We start from the raw sequence: 20,367 nt of genomic DNA on the forward strand, positions 1-20,367 counted from the left end.
GGTGAATGTTTTACATTTTATTTTTTGAAGGATATTGAATTAGATATTTTGAAATTCTTAAATTGTTTCTGATTCTGGCATTAGAAAAAAAACCAGGTTATTTACTTATCCAACCTTGAACTATTATACATCCATCTATCCATTCAAAATTTATTGCATGTCTACAGTATTATGTATGAGGCATGATTAGGCACTGATGATACACTAGAAAAATATAAAATTTGTCTCTGCCATTATGGAATACATAAGTCATTTAACTATGTGGGGCTTCAAATTTCTGAACTTTAAAATGGGATTATTTCCACTTCCTAAATTATTGTGAAATTTAGATAATAGTATAAAAGGACCAGCACTATACTTGCCTGTTTTAGGAAAACAATGATTGTTCTGCTCCATTAAAAAGATATCAAGATATTTGTTTTTAATTAAATTATAGCATGTTATATGTATATTTATTTAAACTTATTTATATAAATTAGTTTTATAGCTATATATTTTGTCGTATATAAATATTTGTACTTCACCTGTCACCCTATCTCTCTTTGTGTATATGACTATAGTACCGTAGTACTTCGGCATTTTTTATTCAAAATCGGTTTCATGTAATTTATTTCAAAATAACTACATATATATACATCTCTGTGTGTGCATGTATGTATATGTGTGTGTGTATGTGTGTGTATACACACAAAACAATCTAGTGGAGCATTTTAACTAGGGCAATATGAGAAACTGTATGTACCCATATATACTGAAACTATATATGCTATGTACTGAAAAAACAGCAAAATAACCCTTTCTTTTGCAGTCTGTGAATGAGCAGGAATAGGCATAAGATGACTTACTAGTCCATCCATCCATCCATCCATCCATCATCTATTTATCTATCTCTCTGTACCTGATCTATCTATGGGTTTTTATTATATATTTGTGTACATCTGTTTATTTAAATGTATTATCTATACATGTAACTGTGTTTTATGTGTACTTATGATACATGTAACATATATACTTGAAGAACTAATTTAATCATATTTTTCTCTCTTGATAGACTACTAAATAAAGGGACGTTTTATTCCTTTTTCTAAAGGTCCCAAGTGATTTCTCTGTACAGAAAAAGTTGTGATAAGTATCATTCTTTCTGTACCTGGATAAGCATGCTAATGTTAAAAGCTGGTTTGAATTCTTAAGGTGCTTTCTTTAAAACCATGTTAATAAACATTTGATTTCTGGCACTGAAATTTTTGTGCTTAGTATTGGGTATAAAAGAATGTAAGGTATATATGTTACAGGTAAGGGATTTTCAACGAAGATGCTATTAACACCTTGGGCTGGACAGTTTTTTTGTTGTTGTTGTTGAGGACTGTCCAGTGTACTGCATGGTGTTTAGAACTTCAGACTTCTTGGGCACTAAATAGGAGTTGCATCCCCACATGCAACCCCAAATGCCCTTCCCCCAACCTTCACTGCCATTTCTAAATGCCCCAAGGAGAGACACTATTACCCTCTGTTGAAAGTACAGAAAAAAAAAGAAAGTTGGACATAAAAATTGGACTTGAGATTAAAAAAAAATAGTTGAACTTTTGAAATAATCTAAAATTAAGTAAATGTATTTACTATCATTTTAATCTGTATTTTTAATTGTAAAATGATGAATTGATATATTTTTGGTTTTATTTTATCTTTGTATTGTGGTAAGGCTTGCATCCTGCTGCATGTTAGATGTAGTTCTAGCTTAGACAATCAACCAAAACCCCTAGAAATGTTTTTAACAGGCACTGAATGAGACAAAACAAAGCTAGCTAAAATGTGGGGTTATACTGTATATATTTTTTATTTTCCCATGATGCTTTAACATCTTAAAAAAACCTTTCTGGTCAACCATATTTCAATTAAAAAAAACAAAAACAAAAACCTGACGTGAGACCTCTTACTGCAGATGTGTTCCAGAATATATGGAGTATCTTTCTGCTTTACAGTTCAGCCAACATAACATTGCTTTAATAATAAAAACAAAAAAACCTCAAAACCTTTCTAGCTGTGGAGAGACTGCTCCTCTACAGGCTAGCCAGTTCTTAAAGATAGCAAAGGACTCAACTGGGAGCATTCCTTGATCTGCAAACTAAACAATCCAGAGCCATACCTCCTCTCTGGCCCATACACTCCAGCAGGCAATTTTCCTCTTCCTTAACTCATCCCATGGCCAAGTACAAGACAACTAGAGACTGCCCACCAAAGGCTAACAGAATTATTCAAATTACCCAGTCCTAAGCTGTTTACCCTGCCCCGCCTTGCCTTTCCTGCAGAAACACTGATAAAGGCCTTGGCCTAAGCTCTTCCCTTGTTCCTGTCTTCTACCACCTGACCAAAACATGATGCTGCTTCTGTGACCCCCTTTCTAGGACCTGGAGTATAATAAACTTTGTTTTCCTGAGCTTCTTCTGTGTCCCCTCTTGTGGCTAAACCTGACTGACCATGACGTAAAGGAACACAGAACAAGGGTGTTATATATTTGTCTATGAATTCCCATTATCTGAAATAGGATATTGTAAATTTTGATATAATTAAGTAGACCACAGGAGTTTTTATAACTTCTTTTATTTTTGTTTTTTCTCCTCTTGTTCCTGTATAGCTTATAACTCTTCTTAATTTATTGTTTATATTTAAGAATTGTTTTGTTGAAAATTCTGCAGGCCTTACAGTATATATCAAGTAAATATACAGATTTGAGTGGATTCATCATTTTTATAAATGTTTATTGATTTTCTACTTTTACTAATTCAAGCTTCAAACTTATCTGAAAAATGTAATAATAAGGAATAGACTATGATGCTGTAATAAAGAGATCCTAGAATATAGTGGTGTTAGGCAAAATCGTTTCTTTCTTTTTCACATAACACAGACCAGAAGGACAGCACCCAGAGCTGTCAGGGTATCTCTGCATGCTCAATATGTAGCTTCAGTCTCTCTTCCAGCCAGCCAGCAAGAAGAAGAAAAAGGGCCAGAAGAGCACATGTTCATTCTTGGAAGTGGGGAGTGGCATACCTTAACATCGACTCATATGCAGAACTTGATCACATGGTCGCACCAAGCTGAAAAAGAGGCTAGAAATTTAGTCTAGCTGGACAACCATTTTAAAACTCGGGCATTCTATTATTAGAGAAGGGGCACAGGTATATTTTGGTTAATTAGTAATCCCTGATATAAACATATATGTAGTTTCTGTAGAACATAGTTTTATAACAGTGACCACCCAAATGCCACAAAATTGGTAAAACCATCTTTTCAAGTTCAGTGTGGCACAAAGCTCTGTTGGAAATGTCTTTTGAAATTGGATTTAAAACACCAGTTAACTGGAACCAGCCTACTTGGAGCCTTCTCTTAACTGCATTCCCTCTATACATACACTCCCTATCTTTTGCTCGTATTTTACCCACAAACACATATTCTGTGCATTTTTAGATCATATATATAACAAATACCGATTAAAAGCCAATTATTTAAGGCTATGCCTATGCAAGGTGACAAAAATGCATGGGTAGTGTTGTTCAACCTATGTTCATCATTATAAATATAACCCTCAAAGTTCAGCAAAATGTCTAATGTTCAAAAAAAGGTGACGCTTTTAGGATTTTGTACTTTCTGCTGTGACTTAAAAGTAGACATTTGAACATGTAAATGCCAACAAAAACAGTACTTTTAGAAGTATATGGTTTATTTTGATTCTGTGGAATTTGTGTTTAACCTAACTTCTTGTCCTATGAATATTTTTCCCTGTGTGCTTGTGAATAAATATCATATACAGGATAATTATGAAAAGATGATAATGTCTTGAGGAAATATAAATTCCATGTTTAAACTCAAAACACAATTGTTCCTTTGTTAGATACCAGTTTCTCAAGATTAAGTTTTTCATTGTACCATTAAATTATTCACCTCAAGCTTACTAGAGGAAGACTACAATTTTATACATAACGCATTCTTGAAAATATATATGAAGGCACATCTAAATGCTGAATTTATTGGCTAAAAATATGGTATGTTTTCTAAAATTTTTTTATATTTATGGGCTCAGTGAGTACCTCACTATAGCTTAGCATTCACCACTTTGGGTCCTGCTATTGAGCTCCATCTTTGTGATAAGTGTGACGGGTTTATGAGACTCATGCTATTTAGCATTAGAATGAATGCTTTTTTTTCACTCATTTTTATAAAATAAGGACAAAACTCAGAAAAGCATTATAATATTTATATGAACAAATACTGCTGTACAGTGGTGGCAACGGTTCTAGGTATTTTCGCCATAAGTCTTTGCTGCAAGCAGTTTTACTGTTTGGCCATACAACTCATTGGCCATAAGGCAGTTTTGCTTTAAGGGGTGAAATAACTGATTGATGATTTGGTTTCAATGCTGTAATAGATAAAATAACTGGTTGACATTTTGGTTTGACAGTTTGGTTTCGACTGGTTGACAGTTTGGTTTCACTTCTCCACTGATGTAGTGCTTTCATTTTTTTTTTTTTTTTTTGTGGTACGCGGTCCTCTCACTGCTGTGGCCTCTCCCGTTGCGGAGCACGCGCTCCGGACGCACAGGCTCAGCGGCCATGGCTCACGGGCCCAGCCGCTCCGCGGCACGTGGGATCTTCCCGGACCGGGGCACGAACCCGTGCCCCCTGCATCGGCAGGTGGACTCTCAACCACTGCGCCACCAGGGAAGCCCAGTGCTTTCATTTTTAATTTTTATTTTATATTGGAGTATACTTGATTTACAGTGTTATGTTTCAGGTGTACAGCAATATGATTTAGTTATGTATATCTATTCTTTTTCAGATTCTTTTCCCGTATAGGTTATTACAGAGTATTGAGTAGAGTTCCCTGTGCTATACAGTAGGTCCTTGTTGATTATCTATTTTATATATAGTAGTGTGTCTATCCCAACCTCCTAACCTCCTTATATTTTTATTTTATATAAATCTTAGGCCTCATAATGGTCTAGATAGCGACGAGTAGCATGGTGGTCTTAAAATAGTGAATAAAACAACTACATATATTGACTTGATAGAAAATAAAATGATAAGAAAACTTACTAGAGGTATGACATAAGAGAGTGAAAAGCCAGATTGCATACAGTACTAGAAAATGAGAACATCACTTTGCAGATCCTTCAGTGAACACAGTCATCCCTGCCACACCTCAAACCAAAAGCTTACCAAACTATAGCAAATATAAAGAAGCAGCTAGTAACTCACAACAGTCATCCAGAGCATTAATTGTCAATTCTTTGGCTAATCTAGATACAACAGCTTGCGCTCTAATGCTGTCTTTATCAGATTTATCATGCAATATTAGAAGTTGGAGGCAAAAGAAGAATCAAGCTCTTCCTATCCCCCATAAAGAAATGGTTACGTGATTCCTGATGAGTGTAAGTTTCTTGAAAATGGTGAAAATTTTTGCTATTTGATAGTGGAGAACATTATGGAGACAGAACTTTTGTATTTGGTACAGAATCTGGCTTAGATGCTTTGGTAAAACATAAAGACTGGTCATGTGATGGAATATTTAAATGTAGTCTAGAGATTTACTACCAGTTATATAGGTTACATATATTGATAATAAATAGGAGCATCCCTCGATTGTTCATTTTATTTCCAGGGATATCTGTGGAGACTTAGAGTTTTTTTATGCTGTAGAGAACTTAGGTCCAACATGAGATTCTGAATCCGTAATGATTGACTTTGACAAAGGAAGTATCACCTTTTCTCAGATATACCATAATACAACTATAATCATGAATCTATACACGTTTTAAATGTATTCAGATATTTTTTGTATTTTCATTTTGACAGTAGAATCTTTAAAATATTTTATTACTAGTTTTTCATGTGTCATTGTGTCCTTTTTAATGTTCATTTTAAATTTTATTTTCATTTTAATTTCATATAAAATTTTCACATTTATATCAAAATATAATTTTCAATTTTTCCATCAAAATTGCCTCATGGGCAATTAGCTGTGCTGCGAAACTGCTTGTGGCAAAGATTCTTATGGTGAAAATACTGCTCACTGTGGCAGCATATCCAAGACTGAAATTTTGTCTAGAAGTTTTACTGCCATTTATTAGCTGTTGTATAAAATGAAGTTAGGTGTATTATGTTGGAAAAATCACATGTGTGAAAGTTGATGATTACCTATTTTGTGTTAAGTAGCCAGTGTGACCAGGGCCAGTTACTATCACAGTTAAAAACCACAACGATCAGTGTTCTGTTTTTCTTACTATAAAAATAGTACATGCTTATTGAAAGAATACTGGAAATCCAGAAATCAAATATTGTTCTATTTTTTATTCTTTGAACTGTACTTGTAAAGAAGCACATTAATTTCTGTATCAGATTTTCTTCATATACTTAATTCTCCATAGTATTTTACTTGAACTACAGATGTTGACCCCTTGGAATTTTCTAGATTATTTTCAACTTGCTGTTGCCAGTAATTACTGTAATTCATTTGAATTCTTTACATATTAATTATATTAAATCTTTATTCTGATTTGTCTTTCACCTGTTCTTTGTATATAATAGTTTTTTTCAACTTACAAAAGTTTAAAATATTTTAAGCTATCAAATCTGTATAAAATCTTCTGATCTTTTAATCTTTTTCCATTTATTTTTAACGCTCAAAAAGGCTTCTGTATACTGGCCTGATAAATATTTTTTCTTGTTTTATGGCTTATATCTAACTCTTAAAATACCTGGAATTTAATTTGGCTATAAGGCAAGTTCTTAATAACCTTCTTCCCCTCAGAGTAATTAACTAGTTTGTCAAAGCCAATTATTGAATAATACTTTTAAAATTTTATTTTAAAGGTATTCCACATTTTTTTCTATATATTTGATCTATTTACTAGATTACATATGAGCCCTATTAAGATCACATCCCGTAATAATGAAGGATTTAAAATGACATGGTGATCGAGAAAGGAATTTTTGTACTCCAATTTCTATATAGGGTTCTAGTTTTGAAATTTAGTTTAGCATGTGTTTGCCTACTGATTACTTTGTAAATTGTATGCAGTATTCCAACAAAATAAGAATTTTTCTTTTTTTTTAAATAAATGGTCTAAAGTATTTATTAGTATTACTTTCTACTCTGAATCTAGGTGAAATACTGAATGTGTTATGGAGTTGATCATAAATTTAAATATTTCTGTGTTATTGAGACTTCTGCTAAATAGTTGGAAGCAAAAACCTATGTTTCATTTAAATGTGTTATGTGCTTCCCCTGACCCCCCAAAGTACAGTTTTACATAATGTATCTTTAAAAATTCATTGCTGGTAGAATCTGACATTTTTCTTTTTTTTTCAAGGGAAAAATTTATACACAAATGAATATGTGGCAATTAAACTGGTAAGTTCATGTTTCTTATTTTTCTTTACTTATTTTCTTGTTATTTCTTTAATGATTAAGTTGCATTTTCACTACTTTTTTTTCATATCCTTTTAACTTAAGTGTTTATTGGGAAAGTGGTAAGTGTAACTGACCTTTTGTTATTAAGCTCCTAGCATCTTCATGCCCCTCAAGTGTATGATAATGTATATATAAGATATCTGTGTCTTTGTGTGTTACAAAAACTTAATCCCTTTACTTCGGCAGCATTATAGAACTGAATTTAAAAAATTTTGAATTTAAGGAAGCTGGCATATTGGCATTTTTTATTAGATAAAAGTTAGAATGCTAGATTTTTCTTCCTGATTCAAGCACTTGGACAAAGGTGTCCTTAGTATTCAGGATTACATTATTTGAAAATGTATTTGAGGTACCTTCCAACATCTCTTTTTCTGTTGATGTTTTTATATTTGGTAAAACTTGGCTATTGCTTGACCTTCAAGGATTCAGAAATTCTTGATGTGGGTGGATAGCCAGGCAAGCAAAGTCCCCTGGGACTGTTTTGAAGTCCCAGATGTGCCTGGTATGACAGCTATAAGGCAGCCTTTTTTTTTTGAATAGTTGGGATCTGGGAATTTTTATAAGATATAACTTTCTGCTGGCACATCTGTTCTATCTGGTTTGCCAGCCATGTTTCCTTGAGGTTGAGCATGGCTTGGTTTTCCCAGCCTGCCTGCCAGTCTCAATCTTGTCTCTGCCAATATAACCACTGTTATTAGGGTAATGTGACTTTAATATAGAAGGAGAGACTATTTGAGGAAGAGGCATGGGAGAAATAAAAAAAAATACGTTGGGGATGAGATAGAAAACTGTGCCACTTAATTTTAAGTATCCTGTGAGTGTAAACCAAGTTTCACTGCAACAAATGCTGTTTACTTTTACTGGGAAATAAAAATGCACAGAAGGGTTGTGGTGCCAGCAGGAGAGACTGGCTGACTGACATGTGAGTTGGCACTGGCATTTACCTGGCATGAGTTCACCTAGGTTTAAGTTCTGGTCCTTGACTTTATGACAGAAAATCTGGTTAGGTTGTCTCATTAAGATTGTCACTGTTAATCAGAAGTGGATTCACAGTATTAATCAATTCATGCAATCAGTCAAGCTCTCAGAGGTGTAAATATTTAGAAAGAGTTAATTTCTAACTTTCAGTGAGGTATTTTACTATTATGGGTCCAGAATGCCCACATCAGAATAAATAATATGTTTTCTTTCTGTAGGCTGATATACATAGAATGCTAAGTTAAAATTCAAGGTTCCCTCCTGGGTGTGAAACCAGGACGGGGGGAGTTAGTTTGTGTGAATCACAATAGGGAGGCCCAGGATGCAGGGAATGGGCACTGCTGACTTTTTCTTTGGATTTCTCTCTTTTCCCATGTTCTAGGCAGTGGTCTGGGATCTAGATGTTGTACGGTGTTGGGAGTTGGGGTGGCACACAAGGATGGAAGTGTGGCAACACCCATATTCTGTGTTATTGATGGCCCGTAGTGAGTAGCTTCAGGTATCTATCAGATATTTAACTGATGTTAGGGCAAATAAACCATTGTGTCAAAATAGGAGCCCCTCTAGGCTGACCTTTACTTGTCCATTTCAGTCATTAACTGGTGACCCTTAGGTTCTGTTATTTTCAGATTTGGAACTTGTTTACCCTGTTGACATCTTTGATGCCTTAGTAAACATGTATTATGTCATCTTTTAGCCTTCTTATGTATACACACATAAGTCACTTTTTTTAGTTTACCTTCATGCCATATCACTATCCCCTTATTTTTCTTCTTTTTTTTGGTGGGCAGACATTCACAGTGATCAGGACTACATATAAAAATTGTGGTTATTTGGTATTCTTTGGGAGAACTGGGAATATTTTTGGATCCCTCTGTGGTATTTTGAGGTTGATGTATGGTATAGAGTCATGCTTGCCTCAGATTCATCCAAAAAATATATTGGCAGGGCAGAAAATTTTTCACATAAACTGTTGGACCATGGTTCGGTACTTAGTTTACTAAATATTTGTGTGTGTGTGTGTGTGTGTGTATGTGTATGTATTATATATATATAAAGTGTCCTTATATATACTTTTGTATCTTATGTTTGTATCTATTGTCTCTGTTTATAGAAGATAATATAATTTTGTTCAGAACCTGCCTAAAAAGTAACCACTTGAAAATGTTATGTCTGTATACCTTCAGTGCTATCTTATTTTTGTACTTTGGTGCAAATAAAGGTATTATTTGTTGACAGTGGTGTTCAGAGAGCAAACTTCAGGGACTACTTTTAGCTCTGTTGTCTCCTATAAAGGTTTTCACATTTATTTAATGTTACCCTAGTTCATATTGATCATTTGTTTCAAGGTAATTTGTTAAATTTGACCTCAGCCATCACCCTCATATCTTGTTGTTTGTAGTTACATAGTAACCCGTTGTTCATGAATAATGAAAAATTCATCCTGTGGTGAGGTGACTTTTGTTATATGGTGGCACAATAAAATTTTACTGCTAGTAAAGTATAAAAAACTGCCTCAACTAAGTTAGATCTGGGTTTCTGTTTTTACCTAGGGAATATTAGTGATTGAATAAGTTACGTATTTAATTTTACTTGTGATTGCCTGAGTGGGCATCTTTTATTATATCTTATGGTTATATACTTTTATATAGTTAACTGAAGAATTCCACTATGTGGAAGGAGCTATTTTAAGTCATATATATGTATATATAAACAAAATGAGAAAGAATATTCTATCCCTCTTTCGTAGATGAGGGAACTGAAAAGTACATAAAGATTAAGTAACTTGCCAAAGTCTCTACAACAGCTAGTAAGTAGTGAATTTAGGATTCAAACCCAATACAATTTAGTTTCAGTGCCTATGCTTTTAACTAGAGTTGTACCCTACCATTCTGCCTCTCAAGAACTAAGCTGATTGTTTTCTCTTATAATAATCTTTATGATTATAATTGTTCCACTGGGACTTTACAGGTTTTTATCTGAAGTCTGTCGTTGGTTCTTTCATTACGATATATCTTAGTATAAATATTTTAGTTATTCTGTTTGGGATTCACATTCCTCTTGAATCTCTGGTTTATCTTTCATCAGTTCTTGCATTTATTTCTTCAGTTATTGCCTCTGCTCACTTTTCTCTCAAGACACTTATCAAATGCATATTAGACCGTCACATTATATTGTCCAGATCTCTAATCTTTTTCCTATATTTTCTATTTTTCCTCCTTCATAATGCATTTTGTATACTTTATATAGATGCAGTCTACAAGATTTTCTCATTCTTTAGACATTTTTCTATCTCCCAATTTCCAAATTCTCTTTTCTGTTGTGTTAATGTGCTGGTAGATTAGTTTTAAATTTTGTTATTGTAGTTTTTTGTACTTCTTGAAGTTTTGTTGGTTTTGTTTAAATTTTGTTACCTTGCTGTACTTTCCTGTTGAATCTTGTTCAATTTTCCTGTGTTATTACTCTGTTATAGTTTTGTTTCCTGCAAATATTTACACACATTTATTATTTCTTATATGTTAAATCTATTTTGCTTCTGTTTATGTTCTGTGTGTGTGTGTGTGTGTGTGTGTGACTGTAAAAATCTCAAAAACATTATGTTGAAGGAAAAAAGCCAGACACATACATATAAAACATGCATTGTATAATGTCATTTGTATGAAATCCAACAACGGACAAAACAAATCCAAAGGTGATAGAAGTCCAAAAGTGATTATCTCTGAGAGAAGGGTGATGGAAATGCTCTAAGCTTTAGAGGCTAAAGGTTTTTTGAGATGGTGGTTGCAGGGATATATACAATTTACAAAGCTCATGGGCCTAATACTTAGGAACTGTGTGTTTTATTGTAAGCTGTACTCCAGCTAAAAATTTAAAAAATATATGTTGTTGCTACTATCAGAATTTTCCTATCTCTGTCTTTGTTCTTTCTTACTTTTCTGTAATTTCTTACTTTTCTTTACATTAGAAATATATAGTTTAGAGGTGAATTCCTGGAAACAGGAGAAATAGAATCAGGGCCACCATTCTAGTCATGAATGTTCACAGTATACTCTTCTTCAGGGTCAAAGAGTCAAACACAGATTTCCCTAATGCTTGATCTAATAGCCACTTAACCTTGTGTACATTTATGGCATTAATTTATTTTACGCTGCGCTTAAAGTTGACTATCTGGATTTAACCTTAGGGAGACAAAGATGACTAATAGATTATTACATTATAGAAGAGTTGAGAGTCCCTCCCATCAGGAAACCTGCACAAGCCTCCATGATAGCCTCATCCACCAGAGGACAGACAGCAGAAGCAAGAAGAACTACAATCTTGCAGCCTGTGGAACAAAAACCACATTCACAGAAGGATAGACAAGATGAAAAGGCAGGGGGCTATGTACCAGATGAAGGAACAAGATAAACCCCCAGAAAAACAACTAAATGAAGTGGAGATAGGCAGCCTTCCAGAAAAAGAATTCAGAATAATGATAGTGAAGATGATCCAGGACATCGGAAAAAGAATGGAGGCAAAGATCGAGAAGATGCAAGAAATGTTTAAAAAACACCTAGAAGAATTAAAGAACAAACAAACAGAGATGAACAATACAATAACTGAAATGAAAACTAGAAGGAATCAATAGCAGAATAACTGAGGCAGAAAAACGGATAAGTGACCTGGAAGACAGAATGGTGGAATTCACTGCTGTGGAACAGAATAAAGAAAAAAGAATGAAAAGAAGTGAAGACAGCCTAAGAGACGTCTGGGACAACATTAAACGCAAAAACATTCACACTATAGGGGTCCCAGAAGGAGAAGAGAGAGAGAAAGGACCTGAGAAAATATTTGAAGAGATTATAGTCAAAAACTTCCCTAACATGGGAAAGGAAAGAGCCACCCATGTCCAGGAACTGCAGAGTCCCATACAGGATAAATCCAAGGAGAAACACAGCGCGACACAAAGTAATCAAATTGGCAAAAATTAAAGACAAAGAAAAATTATTGAAAGCAGCAAGGGAAAAACGACAAATAACATACAAGGGAACTCCCATAAAGTTAACAGCTGATTTCTCAGCAGAAACTGTACAAGCCAGAAGGGAAGTGGCATGATATACTTAAAGTGATGAAAGGGAAGAACCTACAACCAAGACTACCCGGCAAGGAGCTCATTCAGATTCGATGGAGAAATCAAAAGCTTTACAGACAAGCAAAAGCTAAAGAATTCAGCACCTCCAAACCAGCTCTACAACAAATTCTAAAGAAACTTCTGTAAGTGGGAAACACAAGGGAAGGAAAGAACCTACAAAAACAAACTCAAAACAATTAAGAAAATGGTCATAGGAACATACATATCGATAATTACCTTAAACGTGAATGGCTTAAATGCTCCAACCAAAAGAAACAGGCTCGCTGAATGGCTACAAAAACAAGACCCATATATATGCTGTCTACAAGAGACCCACTTCAGACCTAGGGACACATACAGACTGAAAGTGAGAGGATGGATAAAGATATTCCATGCAAATGGAAATCAAAAGAAAGCTGGAGTAGCAATACTCATATCAGATAAAATAGACTTTAAAATAAAGAATGTTACAAGAGACAAGGAAGGACACTTCATAATGATCAAGGGATCAATCCAAGAAGAAGATATAACAATTATAAATATATATGCACCCAGCATAGGAGCACCTCAACACATAAGGCAACTGCTAACAGCTATAAAAGAGGAAATTGACAGTAACACAATAATAGTGGGAGACTTTAACACCTCACTTACACCAGCGGACAGATCATCCAAAATGAAAATAAATAAGGAAACAGAAGCTTTAAATGACACAATAGACCAGATAGATTTAATTGATATTTATAGGACATTCCATCCAAAAACAGCAGATTACACTTTCTTCTCAAGTGCGCAAGGAACATTCTCCAGGATAGATCACATCTTGGGTCACAAATCAAACCTCAGTAAATACAAGAAAATTGAAATCATATCAAGCATCTTTTCTGGCCACAGAGCTATGAGATTAGAAATCAGTTACAGGGGAAAAAACGTAAAAAACACAAACACATGGAGGCTAAACACTACGTTACTAAATAACCAAGAGATCACTGAAGAAATCAAAGAGGAAATCAAGCAATACCTCGAGACAAATGACAATGAAAACATGACAATCCAAAACCTATGGGATGCAGCAAAAGCAGTTCTAAGAGGGAAGTTTATAGCTGTACAAGCCTACCTCAAGAAAGAAGAAAAATCTCAAATAAATAATCTAACCTTACACCTAAAGGAACTAGAGAGAGAAGAACAAACGAAACCCAAAGTTAGCAGAAGGAAAGAAATCATAAAGATCAGAGCAGAAATAAATGAAATAGAAACAAAGGAAACAATAGCAAAGCTCAATAAAAGTAAAAGCTGGTTCTTTGAGGAGATAAACAAAATTGATAAACCATTAGCCAGACTCATCAAGAAAAGGAGGGAGAGGACTCAAATCAATAAAATTAGAAATGACAAAGGAGAAGTGACACCAGACACCACAGAAATACAAAGCATCCTAAGAGACTACTACAAGCAACTCTATGCCAATAAAATGGACAACCTAGAAGAAATGGACAAATTCTTAGAAAGGTATAACCTTCCAAGACTGAACCAGGAAGAAATAGAAAATATGAATAGACGAATCACAAGTAATGAAATTGAAACTGTGATTAAAAATCCTCCAACAAACAAAAGTACAGGACCAGATGGCTTCACAGGTGAATTCTATCAAACATTTAGAGAAGAGCTAACACCCATCCTTCTCAAGCTCTTCCAAAAAATTTTGGAGGAAGGAACACTCCCAAACTTATTCTATGAGGCCACCATCACCCTGATACCAAAACCAGACAAAGATACTACAAAAAAAGAAAATTAGCGACCAGTATCACTGATGAATATAGATGCAAAAATCCTCAGCAAAATACTAGCAAACAGAGTCCAACAGCACATTAAAAGGATCATACACCATGATCAAGTGGGATTTATCCCAGGGATGCAAGGATTCTTCAGTATATGCAAATCAATCAATGTGATACACCATATTAACAAATTGAAGAATAAAAACCATATGATCATCTCAATAGATGCAGAGAAAGCTTTTGACAAAATTCAACAGCCATTTATGATAAAAACTCCAAAAAGTGGGCATAGAGGGAATGTACCTCAACATAATAAAGGCCATATATGACAGACGCACAGCAAACATCATTCTCAATGGTGAAGAACTGAAAGCATTTCCTCTAAGATCAGGAACAAGAAAAGGATGTCCACTCTTGCCACTATTATTCAACATAGTTTTGGAAGTCCTAGCCTCGGCAGTCAGAGAAGAAAAAGAAATAAAAAGAATACAAACTGGAAAAGAAGAAGTAAAACTGTCACTGTTTGCAGATGACATGATACTATACATAGAGAATCCTAAAGATGCCACCAGGAAACGAGCTAATCAATGAATTTGGTAAAGTTGCTGGATACAAAATTAATGCACAGAAATCTCTTGCATTCCTATACACTAATGATGAAAAATCTGAAAGAGAAATTAAGGAAACACTCCCATTTACTATTGCAACAAAAAGAATAAAATGCCTAGGATTAAACCTACCTAGGGAGACAAAAGGCCTGTATGCAGAAAACTCTAAGACACTGATGAAAGAAATTAAAGATGATACCAACAGGTGGAGAGATATACCATGTTCTTGGATTGGAAGAATCAATATTGTGAAAATGACTATACTACCCAAAGCAATCTACAGATTCAATGCAATCCCTATCAAATAACCAATGGCATTTTTTATGGAACTAGAACAAAAAATCTTAAAATTTGTATGGAGACACAAAAGACCCTGAATAGCCAAAGCAGTCTTGAGGGAAGAAAACGGAGCTGGAGGAATCAGACTCCCTGACTTCAGACTATACTACAAATCTACAGTAATCAAGACAATATGGTACTGGAAGAAAAACAGGAACATAGTCAATGGAACAGGTAGAAAGCCCAGAGGTTAACCCACGCAACTATGGTCAACTAATCTATGACAAAGGAGGCAAGGATATACAATGAAGAAAAGACAGTCTCTTCAGTAAGTGGTGCTGGGGAAACTGGACAGCTACATGTAAAAGAATGAAATTAGAACACTCCCTAACACCATACACAAAAATAAACTCAAAATGGATTTGAGACCTAAATGTAAGTCCGGACACTACTAAAGTCTTAGAGGAAACCATAGGAAGAACACTCTTTGACATAGATCACAGCAAGATCTTTTTTGATCCACCTCCTAGAGTAATGGAAATACAAACAAAAATAAACAAATGGGACCTAATGAAACTTAAAAGCTTTTGCACAGCAAAGGAAACCATAAACAAGACGAAAAGACAACCCTCAGAATGGGAGAAAATATTTGCAAACGAATCAACGGACAAAGGATTTATCTCCGAAATATATAAACAGCTCATGCAGCTAGATATTAAAAAAACAAACAACCCAATCCAAAAATGGGCAGAAGACGTAAGTAGACATTTCTCCAAAGAAGACATACAGATGGCCAAGAAGCACATGAAAAACTGCTCAACATCACTAATTATTAGAGAAATGCAAATCAAAACTACAAAACTACAATGCAAATCACACCAGTTAGAATGAGCTTCATCTGAAAATCTACAAATGACAAATGCTGGAGAGCATGTGGAGAAAAGGGAGCCCTCTTGCACTGTTGGTGGGAATGTAAATTGATACAGCCACTATGGAGAACAGTATGGAGGTTCCTTAAAAAGTAAAAATAGAATTTCCATATGATCCAGCAATCCCACTACTGGGCATATACCCTGAGAAAACCATAATTCAAAAAGAGTCATGTACCAAAATGTTCATTGCAGCTCTATTTACCAGGACATGTAAGCAACCTAAGCGTCCATCAAAAGAAGATGTGGCTGAGTAATGGAATATTACTCAGCCATAAAAAGGAACGAAACTGAGTTATTTGTAGTGAGGTGGATGGACCTAGAGACTGTCATACAGAGTGAAGTAAGTCAGAAAGAGAAAAACAAATACCGTATGCTAACACATATATATGGAATCTAAATAAAAAAAGAAAAAGAAAATGGTCAGAAGAACCTAGGGGCAAGGCAGGAATAAAGATGCAGACCTACTAGAGAATAGACTTGAGGATACGGGGAGGGAGAAGGGTAAGCTGTGACAAAGTGAGAGAGTGGCATGGACATATATACACTACCAACTGTAAGCCGCATAGCACAGGGAGATCAGCTCGGTGCTTTGTGGCCCCCTAGAGGGGTGGGGTAGGGAGGGTGGGAGGGAGGGAGATGCAAGAGGGAAGAGATATAGGGACATATGTATGTGTATAACTGATTCACTTTGTTACAAAGCAGAAACTGACACACCATTGTAAAGCAATTATACCCTAATAAAGATGTTAAAAAAAACCCAAAAAGGCACATGCACCCCAATGTTCATTGCAGCACTATTTACAATAGCCAGGTCATGGAAGGAACCTAAATGCCCATCGACAGACGAATGGATAAAGAAGATGTGGTACATATATACAATGGAATATTACTCAGCCATAAAAAGGAACGAAATTGGGTCATTTGTTGAGACGTGGATGGATCTAGAGACTGTCATACAGAGTGAAGTAAGTCAGAAAGAGAAAAACAAATATTGTATATTAACGCATATATGTGGAACCTAGAAAAATGGTACGGATGAACCGGTTTTCAGGGCAGAAATTGAGACACAGATATAGAGAATAAACGTATGCACACCAAGGGGGGAAAGCAGCGGGTGGGTGGTGGTGGTGGTGTGATGAATTGGGCTATTGGGATTGACATGTATACACTAATGTGTATAAAATGGATGACTAATGAGAACCTGCTGTATAAAAAAAAGTGATCAAATGTATTTTATTGGAAAGAAGCAAAAATAGACCATATTTACTGTCTAAAAAAAATATATATATATATTTTGATCTTTAATAAAAAAATCAACAGAAATTAAAAATTCACCTTTGACCTTACTCAAAGCTAGATCCCTCTCCTGAGTTAACTACTGGTTTATTATGTAGCTTTTAAAGACCTTTTCTAATGCATTCATATGCTTCTGAATGTTTGAAATATTAAATATTTTTTTGCTTTATTGAGGTGGGTCTTTCCATATGTATGGATACTATATGTATTTGTGGAAATTGTTGAACACAGTTTTACTCTGTCTCAGATTGTATTTTAATCAAGGCAAAACGTTGAAATATTATAAAGAACAATGCTTGGAATACCAAAAAAAAAAAAAAGTTGACACCAAGATTTATAAATTCGGAATTGGGGCCTAGTGATATTTTAATAACTTAAATATTTTTTGTTGTTGCTTTTTTTTTTTTTTAATTAGGAGCCCATGAAATCCAGAGCACCACAACTACATTTGGAATACAGATTCTACAAGCAGTTAGGATCTGGAGGTAAAGTCTTATATTAATTTTTACATTTGTAATAAAACAGATTGTCATGATAAGAACTCTGTGGTTTCAAAGAATAGTATGTTAAATTTAGTTAATATTAATCACTTCTTAAGGCAATGCTTAGTAGATATTTTCTTACTACAGTCTTCCCTTTTTATTCTAAATATGACATTTTTGGAGCTTTTTGTGTTGGTACTAATATAAATAGAGAACATTGTAAAAAAATTTGAGAATATAAGGTGCATATAGTTTCCAGGTGCTTAGCCTTTTTGGTGGTATTATAGTTATTGAAATGATTTATGACATGGTGGTAGGCTGAAAAATGGCTGCATAAAAAATATCCATATCATAATCCCTGGAATCTGTAAATGTTACCTTATAGTAAAGACTTCACAGATATGATTAAGTTAAGGATCTTGAGATCAGGAGGTTATTCTGGGTTATATGGGTGGCCCCTAAATGCAGTCACAAATGTCCTTGTAAAAGAGAGTCAGAAGAACCATTAACGTACACAGAAGAAGAAAAGGCAAAGTGGCTACAGAGGCCAAGATTGGAGTGATATAGCCATAAGCCAAGGAATGCTGGCAGCCATGAAAACCTGGTATAGGATTGTCCTATAGAACCTCCTTGATTCAGCCTGTTGAAACTGATTTCAAATGTTTGGCCTCCAGAACTGTGAGAAATAAATTTTTGTTATTTTAAGCCACAGGTGTGTAGTAATTACAGTGGCTGTAGGAAATTAATACAGGTATATTTTTACATAAACTCTAAATCTAAGTGAGAATGGATATTTTGTGCCATTGGAAAAAGCTAATGAGAAAATTTCCCATTTTTCGTTGCATTTACTTTATGTTAACGTTTCTCTCAACTCCACTTTTTCTGTTCACTACTATTCTAACTGTAATGATTTTATACATACAGTTTCTTACCAAGTAGGGATATTTTGTTTCCCCAGGTTTAATAAAATGGAATTTTTTGATGTGTTTTTTGTAAGCACATGTTTACATTCTACTTGGTAGAGTTGTACATTTTTTAATACATTATCAATTTTGCATTCTTTTTTTTCTAAGAGCATACTTTCGAATGAGTAGTCATTGTGGGGACAATAAGTTGACATTTTGTAATGTTTTATCATTATAAACGTTCTATAATGCATGTTTAAGTCTGATACAGACAGGCCTCCAGGACTTATCAAAATTATCACTGACAACTGAGATATAAATGATAAGGGGACACAATTATATGTGAAACCATACATATTAGTTACGACTGGCAAGTGACAGAAAGCCTTAAGAAGCTAAGTGGAAAAAAAAAAAGGAGTTATTGACTTATGTACTGTAAATTCAGGGAAAGGACTTATCTATAAGACATTGCAGTACTGTCATCAGGGACATTGTTGAGTTTGTCTTTATGCTCTGCCTTTTTGTGTGTGTGTAAGCTTTTTTCTCTGATTGGCCCTTCTTATGAGACGGCAAAGGTGCTTACCAACAGCCCAGCTTAGCAATTTTAAAAGTATCTGTTAACTAAAAATTTCAGCAGAAGTTCTAGGACTGAACCTTACTGTCTTATTTTGTGTCTAATGATTTAATCACTGAATTTGATTGCCCAGACTTACTCATCTCAGGCACTACCTGTGAAGTTCAGGGACTGAGAATGGGGAGAGGTGTTGTCTAATGGGAAATTGAGGTGTTAACAGAAGAAGGAAGATTGGATGCTGGGGAGATGAAAATAAGAGATATATCTACTTAAGTAGTAAAACTATCATTTGGAAAAATAGGATTGAATACTTTAATTGGATAAGAATGAATAAGTTAATTTGGAGTTTAGGGAGTCATTGAATTGAATACCATGGTGCACTTATTTTATTATTATATTCTTTACTTTTTTTAACTTTAAAATTTATGTCAGGGATAGTGATAATAAAGTGGAACATACATCTGTTAGCACTTGAATGCCAAAGGGCTGTTGTGCCGCACGACTCCAGGGACTGCCATTTAGTCTGCATATATAAGGGTGCTCCCCTGTACTCCAGGGCATAGCCCTTACATAAATTGAAATATGAGTGTTATTGCTTGAAGGTGTGTGTAATGGTGGCTCTGAAACTCTGACAGGTGTGTGTAGTTTTGAGTGTTTCACATGAATCATGTGAATTTTAGTTACTTGTTAGTGTTTTTATCAATCATGAATTTTAAAAACATTTTTGCGTACTCGTGAGCTTTATAGAAAAACAAGAGTGTTTAATTGTTTTGAGGAGAGACTGATGACTTAAAAATTATTTGATTTTGGAATTGCTACTTGAAAGGATTGTATTTTCAGACTGCTCTTAATCATAAGTGGGGCATTCATAGTAATTTAATCTATAATTCTTTTATGATATTGTAAGTTTCATTTAAGTAGCAACTTGCTTGTTAGTGTTCTCTTTAAAAATAGATATACTGG

At 34.6% G+C, this 20,367-nt stretch overlaps 1 protein-coding gene across 5 annotated transcripts in view; it reads left to right on the top strand.

The window, feature by feature from the left end:
- Positions 1-20,367, top strand: part of CSNK1G3 (casein kinase 1 gamma 3) — a 156,506-nt gene that overhangs the window by 40,096 nt on the left and 96,043 nt on the right. For 4 of the 5 annotated variants that reach the window (XM_029216279.1, XM_029216280.1, XM_029216278.1 and 1 more), the window contains exons 3-4: positions 7,364-7,404; positions 17,859-17,928. In XM_029216279.1, the coding sequence (XP_029072112.1) occupies positions 7,364-7,404; positions 17,859-17,928 (111 nt within the window). Of the gene's footprint in view, positions 1-7,363; positions 7,405-17,074; positions 17,113-17,858; positions 17,929-20,367 lie in introns of those variants that run through there. The other variant, XM_029216281.1, reaches the window with a different exon arrangement.

Source organism: Monodon monoceros, unplaced genomic scaffold (assembly GCF_005190385.1).
Source record: "Monodon monoceros isolate NGI ecotype Baffin Bay Population unplaced genomic scaffold, NGI_Narwhal_1 Super_Scaffold_12, whole genome shotgun sequence".
NCBI classification, from domain to species: domain Eukaryota; kingdom Metazoa; phylum Chordata; class Mammalia; order Artiodactyla; family Monodontidae; genus Monodon; species Monodon monoceros.